We start from the raw sequence: 22749 nt of genomic DNA on the forward strand, positions 1-22749 counted from the left end.
TGTCAATGTAACTGACTATGTGCCAAGGCCTAGGAGGGCCTGGGAAGGGGGCAAGGCAGTGGCACGTTAGGCCTCAGGGCCTTAAGGCCCTGATCTGGGCCCTACCCACCCCTGACCTCAACCCTGCAGGCCCCAGAGCAGGGGTCAACAAACTCAGAAGGGGGCAGGCCAAACCAGCCCACAGCTAGAAGTGGTGTGGACGTTTTAGAGGAGTTTTTAAAAGGAACAACAACAAAAAGAATTATCTTGAGATGTGATAATTATATGAAATTCAAGTTTCAGGGTCCATAAACAGCTTTACTAAAACACAGGCACGTCTGTTCGTTTACATACTGCCTATGGCAGCTACAACAGCAAAGTTGAATAGTTAGTTGTGACAGAAACCGTACGGCCTGAAATATTGAAATCTGCTCCTTTACAGAAAAGTTTGCTGACCCGTATCCTAGAACATGCCATGCTCACACCTTTGCACCTGCTGTCACCTCTGTATGGAAATCACTCCTGGCCCCTTGGCTTTGTATGGCCAACTTCTTGCCCTTAGGTCCTGGCTCAAATGTCACTTTCTCTTGTGGCCTTTCCTGAACTCTACCTAGAGACACCTAGCTCACTTTCACCTGCAATCTCCTTTGTAGCTCTTATCTGAAACTATCCTGCTCATTTCCTTATGAGCTGTCGTTCCACAAGAATCCAAACTTCCTGAGGGTGACCCTTGCCACTGCTGTATCCCTAGTGACTGGCAGAGTATTTGTGAACTGCATGGACGCTGACCACGCTAGTTACTTAAACCAGTCAAGCCTCCCTCAGGCCCCAGTCTCTCATAACCAAAGAGCCAAGCCTGAAGAGACTGCTCTGGCTTTGGGCATCATGATGCAGTCTGAGATGCAAAGAAGCAACCAAAATAAAACCTGTTATATTTCTCGAAGGTTTAAGAAGTTACGTATAACAACTAAGTTGAGCTGTAAGTTAAGGACACAGTGTGCTTTATGTTTATGCCAACAGGAAAGGGGTGGGGGGACCAGGGTCTACCACCTCCCAGCTTCTGGCAAGAAGTGGAGGAGTGACAGGTGCCCAGCACCTGCTTTGATCCTCCCGCCTTCGTCTGCCCACTGCCTGTCACTGGGGCCTGGCATTTCAGTGGTATTCAGCTCTGATTAAAGCATAACCTCATGCCTATAAATAGAAACCTCTTTAAAACACTAATTAAAAATAACAAGCTGGCATTTGGAAACTCCTATAAACAAAAATATAAGAGCTGAAATAAACAGCAACAGTTGCACGTTTGATCTATGCTGAGATGGGTAAAAAGCTACATATGTCTTCTCTGGAGTTTTTCAATTAACTCCTGAATTTACATAAGGGTTTTAACATGTATAACAGTGCCCATCTTACCTTTTAATCTAATAATGAGCTGGCTTTTCTCCCATTTACTCCATTTTAAGAACTGTGAAGTTAATTTTTAATAATATTTTATTTAACCCAACATGTCCAAAATATCATTTTGAGAAGACATTATTGAGACATTTTGCTTCCTCTTTTTATACTACGTCTCCAGTATCTGCTATGCATAGTTCACACTTACAGCACACCTCAATTCAGAACAGCCACATGTGCCTAACGGCTGCCTTACTGGACGGTACAGTTTTTAAATGTTCATTTATTCTCAACTGAACACACATCAAACCTACTTGCCTTTAAGGAGTTTTATATAAGAGAGACTGTGTGCTTTTTTAACTTAAGATGACTAAATCATTTATTATTTTATATATTTAAAAAACTCTGGAACTCATCCTAGGATTCACATTGCATTCTTCACAATAAGCTAAAAGATATTAAGGACCCCATCATATTGCTTTCCCACAAGCATCCAAGTTTACTTTTCAAACCATGGCTGTTAGATTTAGTTTTCATTTCCTTTACACATGGCTCCTTTCCTGTCCTAACTGAATGCAACTAAGAAGCTCTGGCACATCTCAGCCCAGTTTCCTTAATGTGCAACAGGACGGCACCACCATCATGCACAAGATGACCCACCCAAGTTTATAATTCAAAAACATTCCACCCGCCTGCTCATTCCTTTAGGAGACTTATGTCCACCTTAATGATTTAAGAAGAAAGAGGGAAAAACTTAGGACCTCAAAATACCCTGGTAATGACCAGGATCAGAGGTCCCCTGCTGGAGCAAGCGCAACCAGGGAAGCAGTTTACTCTTTGCTCAAAGTGCTGCTTTTCACTCGTAAGACACAGCATGGGATGCTGCTTACAGAGTTCCAACAGTTTTGGGACGCAATGGGATCATACTTCACCAACAGTGAGGACCCACAGTGTAAATTCTGAGGGTGTTCCTGGTTACCTCTGCATCCTGCTCCGAGAGGTGGTACGTCCTCTCAAGTCTTTGCAGAGTTCGGGGATTCATAGTCCTCTGCTCCAAGAGATGCTCCAGAAGCAAGACCAGCTGGTCTGGAAGAAGCTGAGGACAAAACCAAACAGCCTGTGAAAATGCCATTCAGCTTACAAGAAATTAAACCCAAACGTTTAGACCAAAGACAGCAAATCCAGGGTAACCCTGGGGACTCCCAGCAGCTGTCTGAAACACTGGAAGACTGTAGACTTTACTATGGTAAAACCTCAAGGTTTACCTTGTATCCCCAAAGACACTGCATTCTGGGGTCTGATTAAGCCCTATTCTCCATGGCTTTTCATGTCAGTTCTATACTTAAAAGTACATCAAAAACTGAGTTTACCTTGTTTATTTTTTTAGGTTGTACACCATGAATTTTTTTTTAAGGTGTACAACATGATGACTTAAATGTATACACACACTGTGAATGATAAAAACTGTGCTTATCTTAGGGCTTCCCTGGTGGCACAGTGGTTGAGACTCCGCCTGCCGATGCAGGGGACACGGGTTCGTGCCCCGGTCCGGGAAGATCCCACATGCCGCGGAGCAGCTGTGCCTGTGAGCCATGGCCGCTGAGCCTGCGCGTCCGGAGCCTCTGCTCCACAACGGGAGAGGCCACAACAGTGAGAGGCCCACGTACCGCAAAAAACAAACAAACAAACAAAAAAACTGTGCTTATCTTAATAAAACATTATCATGGTTTTATTAGATCTTTATCTCTACAGCATGCATATGCCAAAAAAGGTCATTTAGCCTAGACAAATACTCAAGAAACCGTCTGATCTGAGGTAAACACATGGAAGTTTAACAGAAATACGCAACTTTCAGATTTCCTTCTTTAGCATGTGACTTGCAAACGTACACCAAGAAATAAAGAGCATGTAACGAAAACTAGAACCATGTTTCACAATCCCTCTATTATAAAATCTGTAAGTTTATTATTCCATTAAAAAGAAGGTTGTATGTATGATTACACACACACACACACACACGCCCAACCACACAAGGTCACTCAGATCCCTGAGTTTTCATACAGGATAAGTAAAAATGGTATTAGCACTTAAGGGCAAAGAGAGCAAGATGTTTTTATATGGTTCAAAAATAACACAAACTAATCTGTGAACAAATAATACTTGTGGAAATCCATGAACTTAAAATATCTGTCTTATTCACTCTTGTACCACAGTGCCTAGATCAGCCTCTAGCACAGAGCAGCACACAAACTGTTAACAGAAGAAAAAAATTCAATTTAAGACACATCTTGTAGGAACCAAAATGTATTTATTCTAAAATGAAGGTTTTAAAATAACTACTACGAATTCCACTATTCTCGACATTTAGCTTTTCTCCATTCCTGATTATGCCCAGGCAATCCTGTCAACTAACCCAAATTTACAGTTCTGGAAGTCAATACTAGAGCAACAGGATATTCAAAAGAACACCTGGATTTTCATCCCCATTTTGTTACTCTAAAAGAAATTTCAAAAATTATTGGCTTCTCCCCTACCTCTCTTTACCTTTCAGCCCCCAAGTGTGCACTGCACCTCTGCCTCCCTCTCCATTCACACACACACTCTTCCAAAATGCGCTTGCAGGAAAACCCAGCAGAGACAGCATGCATGAAATTTACTACATAATTCCACAAAGAAAGCATTTCTTATCTTTCCTCACCTCACCTTTCTAAGGTCTAATTAAACCACCACTTCCCTCTAGACAGACAGACACAAATGCACACCACTTGATTCTTGGGTATTTTCATTTCATAACATCACTCCATCCACCACAGAGTCACGCTGTGGATCCTCTCTCAGGCTGAGAGGAGAAACAAGGTGCTTCAGCAAAACCAGAGGGTTACGATTCAGCACTGACCTGTGAAGTTTATATATGAGAACACTTAATTTCCTTCCATTGGAACTACTGTGTTTGTAAGATGCTTTAAAGATATCAAATTACTATATACTAGTACAAAAATGCCATTCAGTTTTAGACACATGAGGCTACTTGTATGATATTAAAAGAAATTTGCTGTTTTACAAAACAGACCAAATTCAGAACCACCAGCTTCTGGGGAGCATGCATACCCTTGTATACCATGGGCACCATGAGCATTTGGCAGGCAGGCAGGCACTCCTGGCCGCCGGCAGAGGGAGGAGTCTTACCCAGCCTCTGGCATTCCCGACCCGGCAGCAGAGCTGACACTTTGTTCTCAGCCTTTCTTGTGGCCCCTCTTATTGTAGTTCCATCTTCTCAGCTCGGCCCAGCTGGGCCTGGCACCCAGGCTCCCTCTGCCCTCCTTCCCATCCATCTCACCCTGCAGCCTCCCTCTCTGGATCTTCCTTCCCTATGTTCCAAGAGGGGCTCCTTCTCTGGTGGAGGCTAAGCCTTCAGCCCCAGCCATGAGTGTGCCCCTCATTCCCCACTAAGGCCACTCTCCCTGATTGCCCTCCTGCATTTGAACCCTTCTCATGGAGTCTACCCTTTCTCCCCAAAATGGTCTCTCCCCACCTGCCCCAATACATCCCTTTCCAAAGTGTGCTCCACGTGGCCCCCACCCTGCGGCGGGCCTAGGTGCCCGTCCAGCAGCAGCCCATCTGTCTGTACAGGGGCAGGGGAGGGGAGGGTCCCAGATTGGGTCAGAATGGCTAGCCAGTCCTGCATCCCCATGCGCATGCTCAAAACTGGTCAGCAGTGCTTCTACAGGCAGCCAATCCAGGGCAGCAACAGCTACTCAAGAAGACCGCTTCTGGGGAGGGCCCAGCCCGACACAGCACAGAACACCCATGGGCTGCGGGCGGCGGCCTTATTCGCTCGCTAAGTGCAGCAGGAACAAGCCCGGCCAATTTTCACAACTGCAGAAAAGGGAAGAGTAGAAAGAAAAGCATCTCCCTATTACGTGCCTGCGCTTACAAAGAGGCCTATTGTTAGAACCCAAGCTTAGGATTTGGTTTAAACTAGAGAGACCCAGGGAGGAAAGAAACCCTCAGTAAGACAACTAGCTTGGTCCTCAACTTACCCCAGCTGGGTGTGACCAATAAACTCCTGTTTAATGTCAGAGAATTACCAACATGGGAACCTATCAAAATATCTGGATTCACACTTTTGTATCTCTCGCAGTTTTCTTCTAAGCAAAAAGTTCATACACACCTGCACAGAGAAACAGAACCAGAAGGATCACTGACAGTTTTCGTCCTCTCATTTTATGCAATGGAAAAATATCTAAAGCCAAGCCCCCTGACTTAAGATGGGCAGCCGAGATGGAAGGGAGGCAGTCAAGCCTTTGCGGTTCTTTGTTAAGTTTAATTTACTTTAATTGGAGAAAGGCAAAGAACAAGCATGCACACACCCCACCAGCTCTCCCTCCTCCTTCACTAAGGTGCCTGGCGGCTGCTTCAAAAACTACCTTGCTCAGAGGTGGGCAGGGGCACCAAGGACCAACACAGAGGCTGAGAACATTCCTCCATAATGCTGAGAGGTCTTCAGAACGGACTTGTGTAAATGACTCTCCTTAGTAAAAAACCACCTGTAGCCATCTGGCTTTCAACTGTAATTCTTCCAATTCGGGGGGGGGGGGAAGGGGGGGCTTGTATTTCAAATCGGTGATCAAATGCTATTTTAGTACATAGATAAAATTCAGTATCTCTCACTCACAAATGAGTAAGTGAACATTACATAATTTTTACATGAGATTACAGACCTTGAAAAGAGAATACTGAAGCAAAAATGTGGTAAGCAGCTTGCTTTAATACAGCATATTTCTCTTTGTAAAATAAACACTTACTCCCTATAAAGCCACCCTATATTGAAAAAGAAGTACTAAGTAATAAACCAAAATGTTCGCAAAGCAACTGAGAGATATCAGACACCAGCAAACGTGTTCAGACGCAGTGCTGGGTGCCACCCACCCTGGCAGCAAGCACAGGGGTGTTAGGAAATGCTGTGTGGGTCACTCCACTCCCACCCATGTAGAAATCAAATTAAATTTCACATGACTTCTAGGCCCACTGTGTTTAATACAGCAGTGTGGGGCGGTGGGGTGGAGACAGACACAGCTTTAGTCACAGCACGGAGTGATTAAGAAAAATAAAGCACATGCTTCAGAGCATTATCTCCTGAGAAGGCAGCTCCTTCAAACATTAGAAAAAGAAACTGCCTTTATTGCTGAGGGTCTAGTAGTGCTCACACCCACAGTTCAACAGTGATAGGAAGAGCAAGTTCTTTCCTTTGCACAGACTAGGAACTCATGATGAGGTTATTATTTTTTCCGTATGGAAACCAGCTCGGTATTTTTTAAATGCATCTGCCTCAGAAACTTAGACAAAATAAGAGTGGGGTGCCAAAGTCATGTGGGCACTTGAAATAGAGAACTTCACAACACTGGAACACTTACTCGAACACAAAAAATAAAACACCAAAGGAGGTCAATACATTTAGATTTGTTAAGAATTCTGGAAGTCTGTGTTCTTGCTCTAAACATGGAGGATTCCATGGCTGCTAATTACCCAGAAATGCACAAAGAGAGAAAAAGTCTACCTCGTAATTTTTCCCAGTCAGCCTAAGGGTTGAGGCAAGCTGCACAAGTTTGAACAGTTCTAAAGAGTTCTTATACAGGCTCTTGGAAAGAAAATATGGATTTTCCAAACGCACCCTCCTAGTCTACAAGCAGCACAAAGAAAACGAACCTTGACTCTTCCAGAAGCCTAGAAACCTCTTTCTACTGTCACGGGGGCATCACTCACTCCTGGCTCCCTGAAGACCAACCACACAACCGAGGCCCTCCACCATTTCTTCTATAAACAGGACTCCGAAAGGGCCAGCTAGGCTCCTAGATCAGAAAGTGCCCCATACGCATCTCACTACTGACCTTCCACAGGCAGGACCAACACAGGGAACCCGGGGCCCGCGAACATCCACGTCCACTGCCTGCACCCCTCCAAAAGCAAAGGAGGGCACCTCCCCTCACAGCCCAGCTGGCACGCTGCAGCCGCACACGAAGGAAGTCTCAGACTCCAGACGGGGAATGAGCCTAGGACTAATGCAGCCACCGACGGACAGTGGCGTGAGTTCTATTATTACCTCACTATCACTCTGGGATCTGCGCCTAAATGAAGCATGCTTCCTCCCTGATGCCATTTCCTTTTATCCTGGCTGGAGACTAAATGCAGATCAATGGGGGCAAAATACATATGATGTCACTTCAATTTATAGCAATGGCCTCCCTCTCTTTCGGTCTGCCTGAAATACACAGAAAGATCAATTCTTCCCAAAAATGGTTAAAAAATGCTTAGGGAGCATTCTTCTTCCAGAAAAGCATTCTCTGCTATATTTGTCTATGTTACTACGGCAGGAACTGTTTACACTGAACAAAAACAGAAAAAATGGGGGAGGGAGGAAAAAATCTCAAATTCTCCTGTACGCTGGCTGAGATTCAACACAAGCAGGGTCCAAACCAGAATTGGGGAGGCTGACCTTTGAAAGTCACATGTATTCTGGCATAGAGGCACAAAAAAGACAGCAGTTCTCCTTTGCCCCTTGGATTAAAAAAGGTAATCCCACAGATATAAAAGGTCTTTTTAATAAGATTTCCCCCGAAGTCTAACAAATTCCTTTCTACTCTTCCCAGAAAACACATCCACCACACTACCCACCCTCAGGTGCCCTGAAGAGTATCAGAACTCTGGTGAAGTTGACCTTGCCTACTCCAAACACTGGCCAGGACCATGGTTCTCATTTCATTGTTTGTATAGGATCTTTCATCTGGCACTTTCTTAATGATAAACATTTTTAAGTGACAAAAATGAACTATTTGATAATATATACATAGGAGAGTGTCTGGCCAAGAGCTGTTGTCAACAAGGGTATCATGATATAATTAAAATGGTTTTAGTCTAAAATAGTAACTTATATAGAAGAAAAACACAATTGTTCTGAACTGCTTCTAGAAACAAAACTTACAAAAGAAAAACCATCCTTTCCATGTTGAAGAAAAACCATACATTTTAAAGAATTGACGAATTTAAGAATTAAAGTCTCTGGTTCACATTATTTTGGGGACATAAATTTGATTTGCCAACCAATGAAAGTCACTAAATAAAATTAAAAGTGAAAATAATTTTCTTCAAAATAAGGAAATCAATGAATAGATGTATTTATCCAGCATAATCAGTATTTCTGATTATCAAACATCTTTAGGGAGTATGCCTATAGACAAATTTTAGGAAAATTCAAGCAGAAGAAAATATTTATATAATTCAGTTCACATAGAAAAAAAGCATATTTACTATATTTTGGAGAAAACAATTCTAACAGCTACAGTTGAAAAAGACTACCGAACTTTTGAGCCATAGTTTGGTTGTGGTGCTTCCAAAAGTGACACCACAGTGACCAAAACAGACACCATCATTAGCAAAGAGTACCTGAAATAATTCATTGGCATAAATCATTCTCATATCTCACTCATGTCAGATTATAAGGGTCAGATTTTCATGTGCTAACACTTCCCTAACTTTCGTAAAAAATATTACCCAAACTATATGCAATTTGATACAAAGCATATTATTTAAACTACATTAAATGCAGTCCTCCTGTCAACTCTTATAATCACGTGTACACTTATGGTTTATGTTATAACACAGTTTGAAAATAAATCTTTGTACACACTCAAATTGAAAATTCCCAAGTATTTTATAAGAGATTCTTGGTATCTTTGCATCTGCCTTCTCTATTCAGGAACTTGCCAGACCAATAACCAAAGGGGCCAAAGGGAGACCATTCCTGATCTGAATTTTATGCTTCTCAAGAAAAACATCGCTCATGAAGAAGAAACTATAAATTCCTAAGTGATTCAGTCCATTCACCCTGCCATGATAACACTTATGCTCCAGGCAGGGCTTGTTTAAGGCTTTCTAAAGAATTTGGAACACTTGAAAGGCTCAGAGAATACGTCTAACTTTTCTCGTATTCACAGGTTTTTGGTTTGTTTTTACTTTTAATAGAAATCTGCTTCTTTTCCTTTCTTTAGAATTAATGCTTTTATCTAAGTTAATATTGTATTTAATAACTGATTTATTTATCTTAAGAGTACACATTTTATGAATCTGAGTTCCTAAGTTGTAAAGTGATATTTTCTAATTCAAAATTCTGGTTGCATACCAACTAATTTATGACCTCCAAAAGTCGACCATATGAATATACCTTTACCGTGAAAACTGTCAGTCAAAATCTGTGTGTCAAAATCGTGGCTATGGTATATAGCCATCACACAACAGAATATCACACAGCTATTAAAAAGAATGAAATGTTAACTGTTTCTGTAATATGCTGAGATGGAGAGAAATATTATTAAGTGGGGGGAAAAGTTAAGAACAGAATATAGACTATGGCTGAATTTGCGAGAAAAAAATTTCTAAAGATACACAAAAAGGAATTAAGCAACTCTTCACATCAACTTTTCTCTGAGTAACCTACGTGAGCAGCTAGTTGCCTGGCCTTTTTCTTTTTCCTGCCTCCAGATCAAGCTGAACTATTTTTCTTAAAACATGTTAAAAATTTCCCAATAATTTACTTAAAGAAGAGAAGATCCACTTTATGAAGAAATTTAATACTGTAATCTAAGCACTGAAATGCGTAAATGATTAAAGCATATGCTCTAACAAAATACTGAGCTAGCAACCTGGAAACCAGGGGCTTCTATAAAGCAGTTAGAAGCAGATCCCCTAGCAGGAGTGTGCACCAAGAAATCTATCAGAGCCTCTCTATTCTTAGTCATAACAACAGTATTTCAAAGCAACATAGGTCTCAAAAGTTCTGATGTCAATACTTCTCTGCGTAGAGATGAATACCATTAAATATAAGACATAAGTTCTGTGCGAGCAATGCGCGAATACTGAAAGAATTTTAGAGCAGCTCCCTCACTGTGATCTATTGAAAGTCAGCCTTCGGCATAAGGGTTTATAAGAAATAAAGAATAAAAAATAGAAACATTGAAAGAATTTAAAATTTTCCAAATGCTTTGCAAATAAATATACATGAAGCACTGCATCAGTCACGTGCTCAGATTTTTGTTGTCATTTATAATATAAATGAACCATCAAATATTTTCAGAGTTTTTTCCAAGGGAAAAACCAGTAACTGTAATTTCATTCAAACCAGAATTTTTTCCTATCTTTCTTCAACTTCTGCTATTACTCCCAATATATCAAAATCAGATCATCTGCGAGGGATTATTTGTTACAAATTTAACACTTCTAGAAAATAACTGCATCAACATTAGATTCTTCTGGGTAACATTCAGTTGAGTTTATTTTCTATAGCTAGCCCTATGTTCCTGGCAAAAAGTGATAATATGCACAAAATTAAGGTGTTCATATGCACAAATACAAAATTCTTAGGAATATTCAGTATGAAAACAGTTTTCCTCTATAAATTACAGGTGGTTAGCAAATGGGGGGGGCGGAACCTAAGCATTTACCGAAATTAAGCTCCTTAAAATTTTATAGACAAAAATAGGATCCTCCTCTTTTAAGTTTAAACAAGAAGAACTGAGTTCAAATAAAACCATATTTCAACTTCTATAAAAAGAATGTACCTTTTTAAGGCAACTCCCTAAGGGATGGAACCCTATCATTTCATGTGCCACCTACCTCATGCCAGATACTCAAATGTTTATCAAATTTAAATAAAGGACTTAAGGTCCAATACGGTAAGATGGAGTAATACAGAAAAATGACTGCAAGAACAGCTGTCAAGCAACCATTCAGTGATTTAAATAAAACGATACTGAAAGAAAATTTATATAGCTACACATGAAAATTCAAGCCAGAAGTGATTCTCACTTCTAAACGAAAACGAATCCAAAAATACACAACTTAAATATATCAATTTTAAAAGTTTTGTAAACCTTCTGTATAATAGATTCTTACTCTAAAAGCGAATGGTAAAATAACGGAAATGCCTCCTCAATTATAATCGACTGTAATCAACAAAATGATGGTTCTCCGATGTTTTTAAAGAACTAATCTAATGAATAAGCTAGACTGTAGTGTTTGTAACAATCCATTTTGCGCTAAATGCAAAGACTCAATAGTATGTCTTACAAAGAACTGTCCCTTTGCTTTCCACAGCCTCCTTGTTAAAACCTGTTATTAGATTAATTTTTAAAAATTATCAAAACTAACATCTATAAAAAAGTAAGCCACAAAAGCATTTTAGAGATAATGACACTAACAAGAGTTGCAAGGTGAGAAAAAGACAAGAAACGGAAGGAAGGAGAAACGAAGTCATACTCCGGCGCTTGGCTCAGACGAACGACTTGGGAATGGACACACACATATACTCAACAAATTTTTAAGGAGAGAGCGTAATTTACAAGCAAATTTCACTCTTGGGTATTTATTCTGGTGTAAAATACTAACATTCCATTACTCCTAGTTCCTGTCCTTTCTTCTTCATAGGTTCATAGTCAAAACAACATAAATACCTTTTTGATTAGATTTTAATTTCTACTGTTCTTCTTACATTTTCTACCAAACCCAAACTACGCATAAATATTAGCCACACGTCCACAATTTGTTGTGGTTTCTGTCATAAAGTAGACAAAGAAACATATCCTTAGGGATATGTATAGCCAACCACAACTAAAGAAAAATTGGGGGTGGTGGTGAGGTGGAAGAGGGTAGGAGTCCAACTACAAGAATTACTGCTGGAAGAATAAAGGAATAAAGTTGTTTTTACTTAATAAAAATGTGTTGAGAGTATTGCACAATTTACTATCCAACGTCTCAGTTTTCTTTCACAGAATGATTTAATGTATATAAAGCACAGGAGTCAGATTTCACTCAAATTCTGTACACTTTTGGATTCTAGTCCAGACATTTTATATCCCGGATTAACTCTGAAAAGTTTTATGAGGAATAGAGCAAAGAATTAACTTCTTAAGGGTCACTTAGAAACTTACAGAAATTCATATTATTGAATAAAACATGAACTTAAGAGCTTCAGGAAAAAGAAAGGCAAAGAACAAGTTTCACATACTTTCAAGAAATGTTTCCCTCATGTTTAACTCTTCCTTTTCTCTCTTCCACCTCAATACCAGTGCAGCTGAAGGGAATAAAAGCTCTTAATGGGTCAGCATTTTGTATGGAAGAGAAATGGCTGTCTTACAGATGCACATCGTGTGAGAAAGTGAAACAAACAGGTGAATGGGAAACAGAACAATAAACTACATGCACATGAACGATGCCAGGTTTGTTTACCCCAAAGTTGCAGGCTACGTACCAAGGGCTGAAAAATTCATAAATTAATGTACTTTCCATCACGATAAGAACTATTCCCAACTAACCAAGAGACTGGAATCGTGTTATAAAAATGTTCTTTTAAAGCTAAACACACTCTTTACTGCTATCAGAATTCAGACATTAAAATCTTAAGTCTACTGTGAGCTCCAGCTTGGACTCATGGCCCGGAGCAGCTGGAAGCTGGTACAGGAGCAGGAAATCTGAAATTCGGCCTTGTTTGCTGCCATAGAAAAATCCTCTCATGTGAATTCAAATACTTCAAAGTCAATCAACAGAAGTAAGTCTTCAAAGATGAAAAATAGATACATACCTAAAATCCTAGTAGGTCTGAGACCTACCAAAACCTTTTCATAGGTGGTGGTTGGCATAAATTAAACCTAAGATACCTTTTCTGGTAACAATCTAAAATCTCAAGTATTGCAAGTTATTCCTAATAGACTCCTAAAGAAATGTCATACAAATTGTGGTTAAGTTTTAGCATTTCTATTCTTTTTATATCTGCCTTTCTGTATATATAATATGCTTATATAAGAAAAATTTGGTATTATTTTATCAGCGTAATACATTTTAATAGCACAGAACTTCTGGAAATTACAGGAACTGTTAAGACACTTCTCAGTTTTTGAATTGCTTATTCAATTTTAATGAAAAACAGTCAGTCTGCGAAAAACCAAACTTTCCCTCCCCTGACAAGCTTATCTGTTTTATGAATTAACTTAGAATTCATGTTAAAAAAAAAAAGGGAGCCATCAGTTTTCTTTGTGTAGGTTTTAAGAAGTTTTTCTTATATAATTAAAACTAAAAAAAGAGAAACTTTAAAAAATGTTTACTCTCCACATTTTAACAGAATTTCTGCAACTGTGCTTTTATCGAAGTTACAACATACCAATTATAATCTACACATTCTATTCCGAAGTGAAGCTTGACTTGCTTATAACAAATCAACCTGAAGAACCAATGATCACAGATTTCCCCCACCACCACCAAAAGGAAAAGTAGACACAAAGATTTTAAAATTTACTAAATGCAACCTCACAGGTTGAGAACCACTTTTCTGCTGACTTCACAATGCAGGGCGTCTCATCTCAGAACTTTACAAGTAATAGTTACCTTTGAGACAAAAATAAAACATGAACAGGCTGCTCCCTCCAGGGCAACCCTAACAAACTTTTCCTCAAAGTTTAAAACCTGGTCTACGTTTCCATCTAAGAATGCTTTCTAGGAATTGAGACCAAAGACCAGAACCCCTCTAAGTTAGCACACACCCCTTAACAAAGAGGAAAGACAACAGTAAGTTAACCTGCAGAACATTTCTAAAGAAGGCTCTAGTCTGAAGCAGTAATTTGTTACTCTTTTCCTGCTGGATTTGTCCTTCAAGTAAGCTTTCTTGAGCACTTCAGAATGTATCTGTTTACAGGATGTGTCTTCCTGGAAGGCTTGGTAAATAAAATACACAAAAAATTACGATACCGACACCCATGCCCTTGAACGCACTCAAAGTTTAAAACGTTTACAAGTACAACGGCATGAAAACAAAGGCAAGAGCCCGTCAGAAGCACCCCACAGTATTTTTGAAGGCAACGAGAACTCCCATTCACATCAAATGATACCACCATGGTAGTGGGAATGCAAACTCCACAGAATGGGCTGCTCGCTATAAGCAGATAAGGACAGGATTATGAAGCAGAACGAATACGAGTGAACCAAACTTGGCTTTCTTTCCTGCTAAAGCTCATTTGCTGGAAAGACTGAGGTTATTTAAAAGGAGGAAAATGAGAAGGGATTTGGTAGACGGAGAAGAAACCACCTTAATTCTCCTAACGAACACCAGCTGACGGCCCCGGGCCCCCGCAGCTGTCAGACCGGCCGGGCTGCGGCGGGTGGGCCCGACTTGGAAAGAAGAAAACGGCTTACTTACTGCGGCTCCCGTCGGGGCGCAGGCCAGAGCCTAGAGTCGTCCCGGATCCTTCCCGGGCGCCGGCTGATATCTGCAGCGCCCGCCGCGCGCGCCGCCTCCTCCTCCCGGGCCAATCCCCGGAGAGGCCGCCGCCGCGCCTGCCCGCCCCGCCCCGCGCAGCCAGCCGGGCCGGGTTCCCACCGCGCGGCGCCCCTTCCCAGCCACACCCCTGGCCCCCACCCCGCCCCCGCCAGTCAGCTCCCACCCAGTAATTACTCTAATTAGAAGTTTTAGTCTCAGCAGTTAAACAATGTACGAACCAGTCCCAACACAGCCTGCAATTCAAATGGCTCTGAGAACAAAGGCAATCATAGCTGTAGCAATTTTTCCTCTAATTTATAGAATGTGTAGACTTTCTCTCGTTGCTCACTGTACTTAAAACAAATTTAACCTCTAGTGTACATGCCACTTCACTTTCCATTTGAATGGAAAAACACCAGACCATGCCCGTTACAACAAAGAAAAAAAGAAAAAAACACTGTTTTCAAAAAATGAATATTGAACTGATGAGTTTAGTCCCTCCTGCGGAACATTCACAAATGTTCCTGGATCACCTGGTAGAAACGTAAAAGATGTACAAAGATGCGGGAGGGCTGTTTTGTTTACAGTTTACAGATTATGTGAATAAAAGGGAAACAAACTACCCAGGGCATCTTTCTAGTAAACAATCTGCATAATTCTTAATTAGTAATGATGGAAGTGATCAGGCCTATTTTCCCCAGAAATTTATTAACCGTCCATTCACAGTTCTGAGTATTAATCTCTTCAGCCTAGTTTGAGATGTACAGGAGATATTTCAGGATGAGGAAAACTATACCCATAAAATATGTGCTTAGAAAAATAAAACCAAACACCAAAAACAAAAAAGCCTTTCTGTACTTTCTTTTCCAGTACTGGTGTGATCTTTAGAGCAATCTGCATCCATTTTAGAACTACTGAACAATTTAGAAATTAAGTTCATGTGAAAGATTTTTTAAAAATAGGCAATGAACTACTGGAGTAGAAAAAATAATAAAACCACCACTACAAAAACGCTGCATAAAACAGGTTGTATGACTCATATGTCTTCCCCTTTCAATCTATATATTTCAAAAACATTTTCATTTTTTTCAAAATTTCAGGTAACTATAGTTTTCAGTCCCACTCCATGCATTTACTAGATATGCTCTAAAATTTCTCCATTTTTAAATGAAGGAAATCTTAACTGCCACATTATGAAAAATTAATTTAGTACCTTATTTTACTACAAAATGCTATTTTTGTTTAGCAGCTAAATTTGCCTCTCTAAATATTAATACGACAGATATCTGAACACAATGTAAAGTTTCACTGCAGTAACCACTTTGAAAGTTAATCTCTTTTAAGAAGAAAAGCAACTAATTTCAAGTTAAAACAAGTAGAAAATAAGAAACAAAACCAAATGCGAACACTTTTAAATGCTAATGTGTCTACCTCACCTAAAACTTTAATGTCCTGAAAGTAAGATGACATTCTTCAATGCTTAAACTAAGAAAACCAGGCGTGTGGGAAATAAAAACTTTCAAAGGATTCCCAAACACTTGTTCTGCAGGTGAAATAAACATGATGAGCAACTGAGGACATAGGTAGAAAGCGCCTGCAAGGAAAATGTAATATTCCCCCAAACTTATTTTTCCAAAATTCCCCAATGAGTCAAGATCTAAATCTTTAAATTAAATAGATTTAAAAGTTTTCTTCGCTAAGTTTATCTCGTGTGCAAGACAGGACACCGCGCTTTAAATGTTAAGAACATTAATAAGGTTTATGCATATTTTCAAATGTATCAGAACATTTCAAATTTTTAAATGAATTTTTTCAGTTTGAAAAATGCATGCTATCTACCTTCAGATAATTAACAAATATTCTTCAGTGAGAGACAAGAATACAAAAATTTTACAAAATGTTCTTGTAAAAGTAAACATCTAACGGCCAAGCACCATGCTGCTATCAGCCTGACAAACTTATTTTAGAATTTACTATTAAACGCAAAAAGCTGTTGCTGATTAAGCTGTTGATCAAATCTGCAATTCTGCTTTAAATTGAAAGGTAAAGCAAGACTTAAGATAAAAACCACATACCACATACTGTCCGGAGAGTATCTCCACCTAAGATAGAGTTCTCATCATCACCACAGCCTTCATTTCTCACTGACTCCAATGCTATTTGTTCAAGCTCTTTCTATAATTACCATTTCCCATTTTGCAAGTCAAATCAGTAGCCCTATCCCATAAAATTATTATTTTTTTTGAAAGAAACCCTATCTCGGAAACGTTTTACCCTCTTTTTTCTAAGCAGAGCACAGTCGTTTGCTGGCCAACAGTGCTTGGAGCCACCTGTGCATCACCCAGCTCCCACCGCCCTTCAAAGCGGGGGTGGGTGACTCCTTTCCAAAGCAAGTCCCCAAACTGCAGTACCAACTCTGCCGGGCCCGCTGGGCAATGCTGTCCTAAATCCCTGCACATCGAGCTCCCCGCTCTCGACTAACTTCATCTAAGTTTAATTACGGGGGCTGACATCTGTCCCCGGAGCACGTTCGTCTCTCAAAGCAAAGAATGACCCAAATTAGAAGCACGAGGACAATGGATTATGAATGGAAGAGACCGAAATTACAGTGCCCAGCTCTTAGTGGAGCTGCGGCTGTGGTGCAGCAATCGATCTGAGCAACTCTCTTGGTTCCACAGCCGAGGTCCTGGTGAACACGCGACGCGGGATCCCTCATTGCGGACAGAAACCCTTAGCTCTTCGCCAGAGGACCGAGCCACCAGCGTCCACCAGGAAGGCGCAGTCGGTCTCCGCGGGGAAGATGGGGGGAGGGGCGGTATAGGGGATCTCATGTGAATCCAGCCCGAAAGCCCGGCTCCAAAGCCGGGAGCACACCTAAACAACAAGGGTTTAGGTGTGCTAAACCTAAACCAAGCAAGCGGTTCTTCCTCCATGCCCTGGAACCTCACCCGACACCGACCGCGAGGCCCCAGCTAAAGTCTGCCGCCCACACCACTGCCCAGGGCGGCCTCATGGTCTGCGTGTCAGCCCACCGCGCGTGCGGAGGCACTGTCGGCGCGAGACGGAAGGGGGGTGGGGCAGGGACGCAAGGCCACCCACGGAGCGGCATCCTGGCCCTGGCCCTGCCCCCGCCCCCCCCCCCAAAGCTGCGGCCCCCTCCCCGCACCACGCACTGCGTGGCCCGATGCGGGCCCTGCCTGCTGCAGGGGAATGAAACTACCCCTAATTAAACACTAGCGTCCTGTCCTCCGAACATAAATAGTAGGCACTAGGAGCACCTTTCCGCTGACGAGTCACCTACAACCCGGGTCTAATCCTGCCGGGCTACTCACCTAGTGACCTTGGGCACAAGCTTTGCGACTTTCCTTCTCTCATCCATTAAAAACTCGACCCAACTCTTGAGAGTTGTCAGGAAATCAGGAAACACTCTTGGCGCCCACTTTGCTCGCTCCTGGGCGTGAATTAACAATGGCCCACCCTCCTCCTCAAAGCTCCTTAAAAGACCAACTGTGCAGACAAGTAGCAGAGGGTGAGGAATACAACCGGTGACCCTACCAAAATAACCAGCAAATGTAAACCAGTTGCCCAAAAAACTCCTTTCTCATCCCTGATTTCCAGCGCCCCCCTTTAGTGAATCAGACCTGCCCTGCTGCAAGAACCTGGATTATTAAACCCATTTTGCCCACCACTGCCAAGCCGGGCGAGTTTCACTAATGCACAACTCTGACCCCGGCCTTCCCATCTGTCTGTCCTCTGACTAAAACAATGACTGTATGCCCCCATGTGTGTTGTTCAATATGCTCATTTCCAGTTTCAATCCCAGTATGAACTGATATCCCCATGCCTGGAATTCTCTTGCTCTCCCTCTCTGTGAATCACTTTCCAAGGGCTACCTTTTTCAAGAACCCTTCCAGAAACAATTTTTGCTTTCTGGGTTTTGTTCTCTCATTCATTCCCACGTAGGCAGTTCTATTCCGCCATGTCACAGAATCATTAGAGTGCTACTGTGCATATGCTCAAATTTCTGAGCTCCTTGCAGGCCTGGGATGTCTTCTCTGAATCTCCCCACCTGCCAGGACCCACCACAGTCAATTGTGTATTAACGTAACCTGTCTGTAGCAAGATCAAAGTTTCGATCTTGTGCCCATTAGCACTAATTTTTAGCAACTAAATGATGAAAATTTGTTAAAATAGGTTCAACCTTAGAAAAATTTTAAGATAATAACTTTTTTAAAAGCCTTACACTATTAATTTCACAGGCAAAGAAAGCCATTACAGGTAAATGTCATATCTATTTCAGGGACATTTTCTACTAGGAAGCTGTTGACAGCTTAACCACTGCAGCTCTGCTTTATGCAAATGTACGTGGCGCTTTTCTCCCAGGGAACTTAACAAATCTATTATCTCAGCTGACTTTGCCATGACCTTGAGGGGGGCAGGACGGGCAACACAGTACCCAAAAACTTAAAAGAAATGACTGGGGAAAAGGAACCAGAAAAGTCTAGCCACTTAACACACAAGAACATGTACAAGAGCGGTTAAAACTACATAAAATTTTTACAGATGTGCACACCGAAAAGAATTTTATAGTGTTTAAAATAGAGTATCATTTTTATTGGAGGTTCTCCTATGCAGTTGTGTTAATAAAAACAAATTACAGCACAAAAATGTCCACAAGACAAAACATGATTAATTCTAAAGTTAATAAAACTATAATAATTGGATCATTCTTTTGAATAGAGAAATGCCAATTTCCCCCAAACTAAAATTATAAATTATTTGGATGTCACACTTAAAATTCAGCAGTTGACATTGGATATAACAGTAAAACCCCACTTAAGCTAAAAATATGAATGACTTTTTCCACTGTTATAGCATATATGTGTGTGTAAATATACATATTATCAATATATGTATTTTTCCTGATGGTAGCTGTAAGAAACTGTAGTAAAAGAAGCTGTAAAAACCCATTTCTAATACCACACCCTGTATTTGTCTTCTATCCAACCCTCTGAACTCCCCAATTCACTTACCCTTTACATTATCAACATTCTCTGGTGTGGTAAGCAGGATAACAGCCACATCCTAATCCCTGGAACCTACGACTATGCTCAGTTACATGGCAAAGGGGAAGGTTGTTAATCAACTGACCTAAAGATGGGGAGATGATCCTGGATGATCCAGGAGGGCCCAATACAACCACAAGATCCTTGTAAGTGAGGAAGGAAGGCAGGAAAGAGAGAAACCAGAGAGGTAGCAGCATGAGAAGGACTCAGCCTAACCTTGCTGGTTTTGAAGATGGAGGAAGGGGTCATGCGCCAAGGAATGCAGGGACCTCTGAAAGGTGAAAAGGCAAGGACATGGATTTTCTCCTAGCACCTCCAGAAAGAAACAAAGGCCTGCTGACATCCTGACATTAGCCGATTGAAGGTGATTTTGGACGTCTGACCTCCAGATACCGTATGATTATAAATCTGTGTTGTTTGAAGTCACTGGATTTGTTACAGCAGAAATAGGAAACTAATACATCTGGGTTCCAAGTTCCTCTCATAATCAACCTCACCGCTTCTTAACGTTTGGCTCAACATGTGAGGAAAATAAAAGCATTCTTTAAAATCCCTTAGCTAGGGCTTCCGTGGTGGTGCAGTGGTTAAGAATCCGCCTGCCAATGCTGGGGACATGGGTTCGAGCCCTGGTCCGGGAAGCTCCCACATGCTGTGGAGCAACTAAGCCCGTGTGCCACAACTACTGAGCCTGCACTCTACAGCCTGTGAGCCACAACTACTGAGCCTGCGCTCTAGAGCCCCTGAGCCACAACTACTGAGCCTGCGCTCTAGAGCCTGTGAGCCACAACTACTGAGCCCGCACACTACAACTACTGAAGCCCGCACGCCTAGAGCCCGTGCTCCGCAACCAGAGAAGCCACCGCAATGAGAAGCCCGTGCACCACAATAAAGAGTAGCCCCCGCTCACCACAACCAGAGAAAGCCCGTGCACAGCAACGAAGACCCGATGCAGCCAATAAATAAATAAATAAATTTATTGTAAAAAAAAAAAAAAATCTCTTCGCTACACCTGAACTCTAATCTTTTCCTTCCAAAAGCAGAAGATTTCTTCGAGGTCCCTCTTCTCACCTCCCTCCAAGTACACACCTTTATGGGGGGATTTCAGGTTCATTTCTAGGGGTTGAAAAGTTTGCTGGGGTTGCTGGGGAGGTTTGAGAAGAAAGCTGGATAGGGGTCTAAAAGCCCTTTTGGGTCTGGTTCCTAACTGCCTGGCTGCTCTTATAGTGCCACAGAGGACTGGGCAGAGCATGTCAATGAAACAAAGGACAAACATGAAACAAAACGCCATAAGCAACCACGTCTTGATCAAATCTAAGAGCGATTCAAGTTAATAAGTAACATAACCCTACCACCTTTTTCATGGCTTTAATTATTACAGCCAGTAAAAAATATTCAGGCCATCCCTGTTTAGGGATGTTTTATTTACCCCTAAAGGCTAAAGTCTTCATTAAATGCAGAAGAGTTGTGTTCAATTCATCACATATGGTGAGATCACAGCCCAGTTTAATGTAATTTTTAAAGTGTCATTCCTCCTTCCCCCAAACACAGACCCACACACACATACCCATGGACTCTGAACACACAGCACTGCAATTACAATCTGGCTAGATCAGATTTTACATTATTACATAACTGGTTTAAAAGACACTCTTATTTCTGAATAGTTTCCCTTATTTTCTATTTTTCCAGCATGAATCAATCCTTCCATGAGGCCATTTCCTACAATGTTCAGAGGGCACGTTACTGCTGTTAACAGGGTAGGGTTTTCCTTTGCCCCCAAGTGTTTCATTCACATAGGTTAAACCTGGCTAAGTCTGAATGGCACAGGACCTTTTGGTTTGAGAAGTTTGACAAAGTGTCTATGTTGTAAAAGGAACGGGTAAGGGGCTGGAACAACCCACATGTCCACAAGATCGACACCATTATCTTCTTTTTTCATTGTGTAGAGACTTTGCCAGGGAACTGCCTGATTATGTTTTACAGAGTTCACAGTTATATTTTCCAAAGGGAAACAAACAGCCATATCTTTCCAGATAAACTCTTCACTGAGGAATGAAGTACAATTCTTTACCATGTCTTACATTAGAAAAGCCATTTTTTCCGATCATTCCTCACTTAGATATGTTTTTTATATCTTTGGCTCTCATTTGGCATTACTGTCCATGGAGCCGAAATGGCATGAGGAGATGGGATCACTCACAATTAAGTCCCTGAACCCCTGCAAGAGAAGGAGGCTGAGCTGCGGGGGGTTCTATTGTGCATGGCTTCCACCTCCATGAACATGCAAGCAGGAGAGGATAATATAGCCTGCAGCACCAACAGGCGGCTCCTGGAGCACGTGGTCAGAAGTAAGTGAAGGAGAGGACTGGGAAGAAGACACCTCCCTGCTCTCCCATTTAATCTCAGGGATGGAGACAGGATCTGGGGAAGAACTGGAAAACGTGCCGCTTCAGGCAATGGGTAGTAACCCAAGAAGAAATACACCTGGGCCTGGGCCTGGGCCTGGGCCTCTGCCCTTTTTCCTTTGGAAAAAGGTGCTTATCATGTGGCTTTACAATGGGTTAAGGCTAGAGGCTAAACTTGGCTTTGTATTTGATCGCCAATTTTATTAGCAGAATTGCACATCATGATATACAGCCCTCCTTGTTCTCTAGTTCTCGGAAAACCATTCCTGGTAGCTATATAATTCTAAAGGGGAAAAATAAAATGCAGAATAAAAAGGCTTGGGCATTAAATTTTACAAAGCACAGGAAAGTAATGGCTGTTTGATTTCGTAAGTTCCTATCAGTGTAGGTGCAAGCCTGTGGGAAGGGGCTTGGGGAAGCAGAACCCTCTGGTGAAGCTGTTGCCTCAAAGTCTCCTGACCCTGTGCTCCTCTCTCCCCTACTGAGGTCCTATGCTCTCCTCTTCTAGTTCCTCTTACATGCCCCTAATGCTATTCTTATTATATTCCCAGAATTAAATTAAACTAAAATAGCATCTTTAACATGCTTTAGTTCTGTGGGAAAAGGAAAT

At 41.5% G+C, this 22749-nt stretch overlaps 1 protein-coding gene across 10 annotated transcripts in view; it reads right to left on the reverse strand.

The window, feature by feature from the left end:
- Nucleotides 1–22749, reverse strand: part of AOPEP (aminopeptidase O (putative)) — a 390564-nt gene that overhangs the window by 61736 nt on the left and 306079 nt on the right. For 9 of the 10 annotated variants that reach the window (XR_016393524.1, XR_016393525.1, XM_089913028.1 and 6 more), the window contains exon 14: nucleotides 2351–2467. The exons of the other annotated variant lie outside the window; for it this stretch is intronic. Coding sequence is in view for 7 of the 9 variants with exons in the window: in XM_089913028.1 (XP_089769154.1) it covers nucleotides 2351–2467 (117 nt within the window). In the remaining 2 variants the exon portion in view is untranslated. The remainder of the gene's footprint in view (nucleotides 1–2350; nucleotides 2468–22749) is intronic. 10 annotated transcript variants of the gene reach the window in all.

This window comes from Delphinapterus leucas, chromosome 6 (assembly GCF_059928025.1).
Source record: "Delphinapterus leucas isolate spDelLeu-1000000601 "Yukka" chromosome 6, BTC_Dleu_Yukka2, whole genome shotgun sequence".
NCBI lineage: Eukaryota > Metazoa > Chordata > Mammalia > Artiodactyla > Monodontidae > Delphinapterus > Delphinapterus leucas.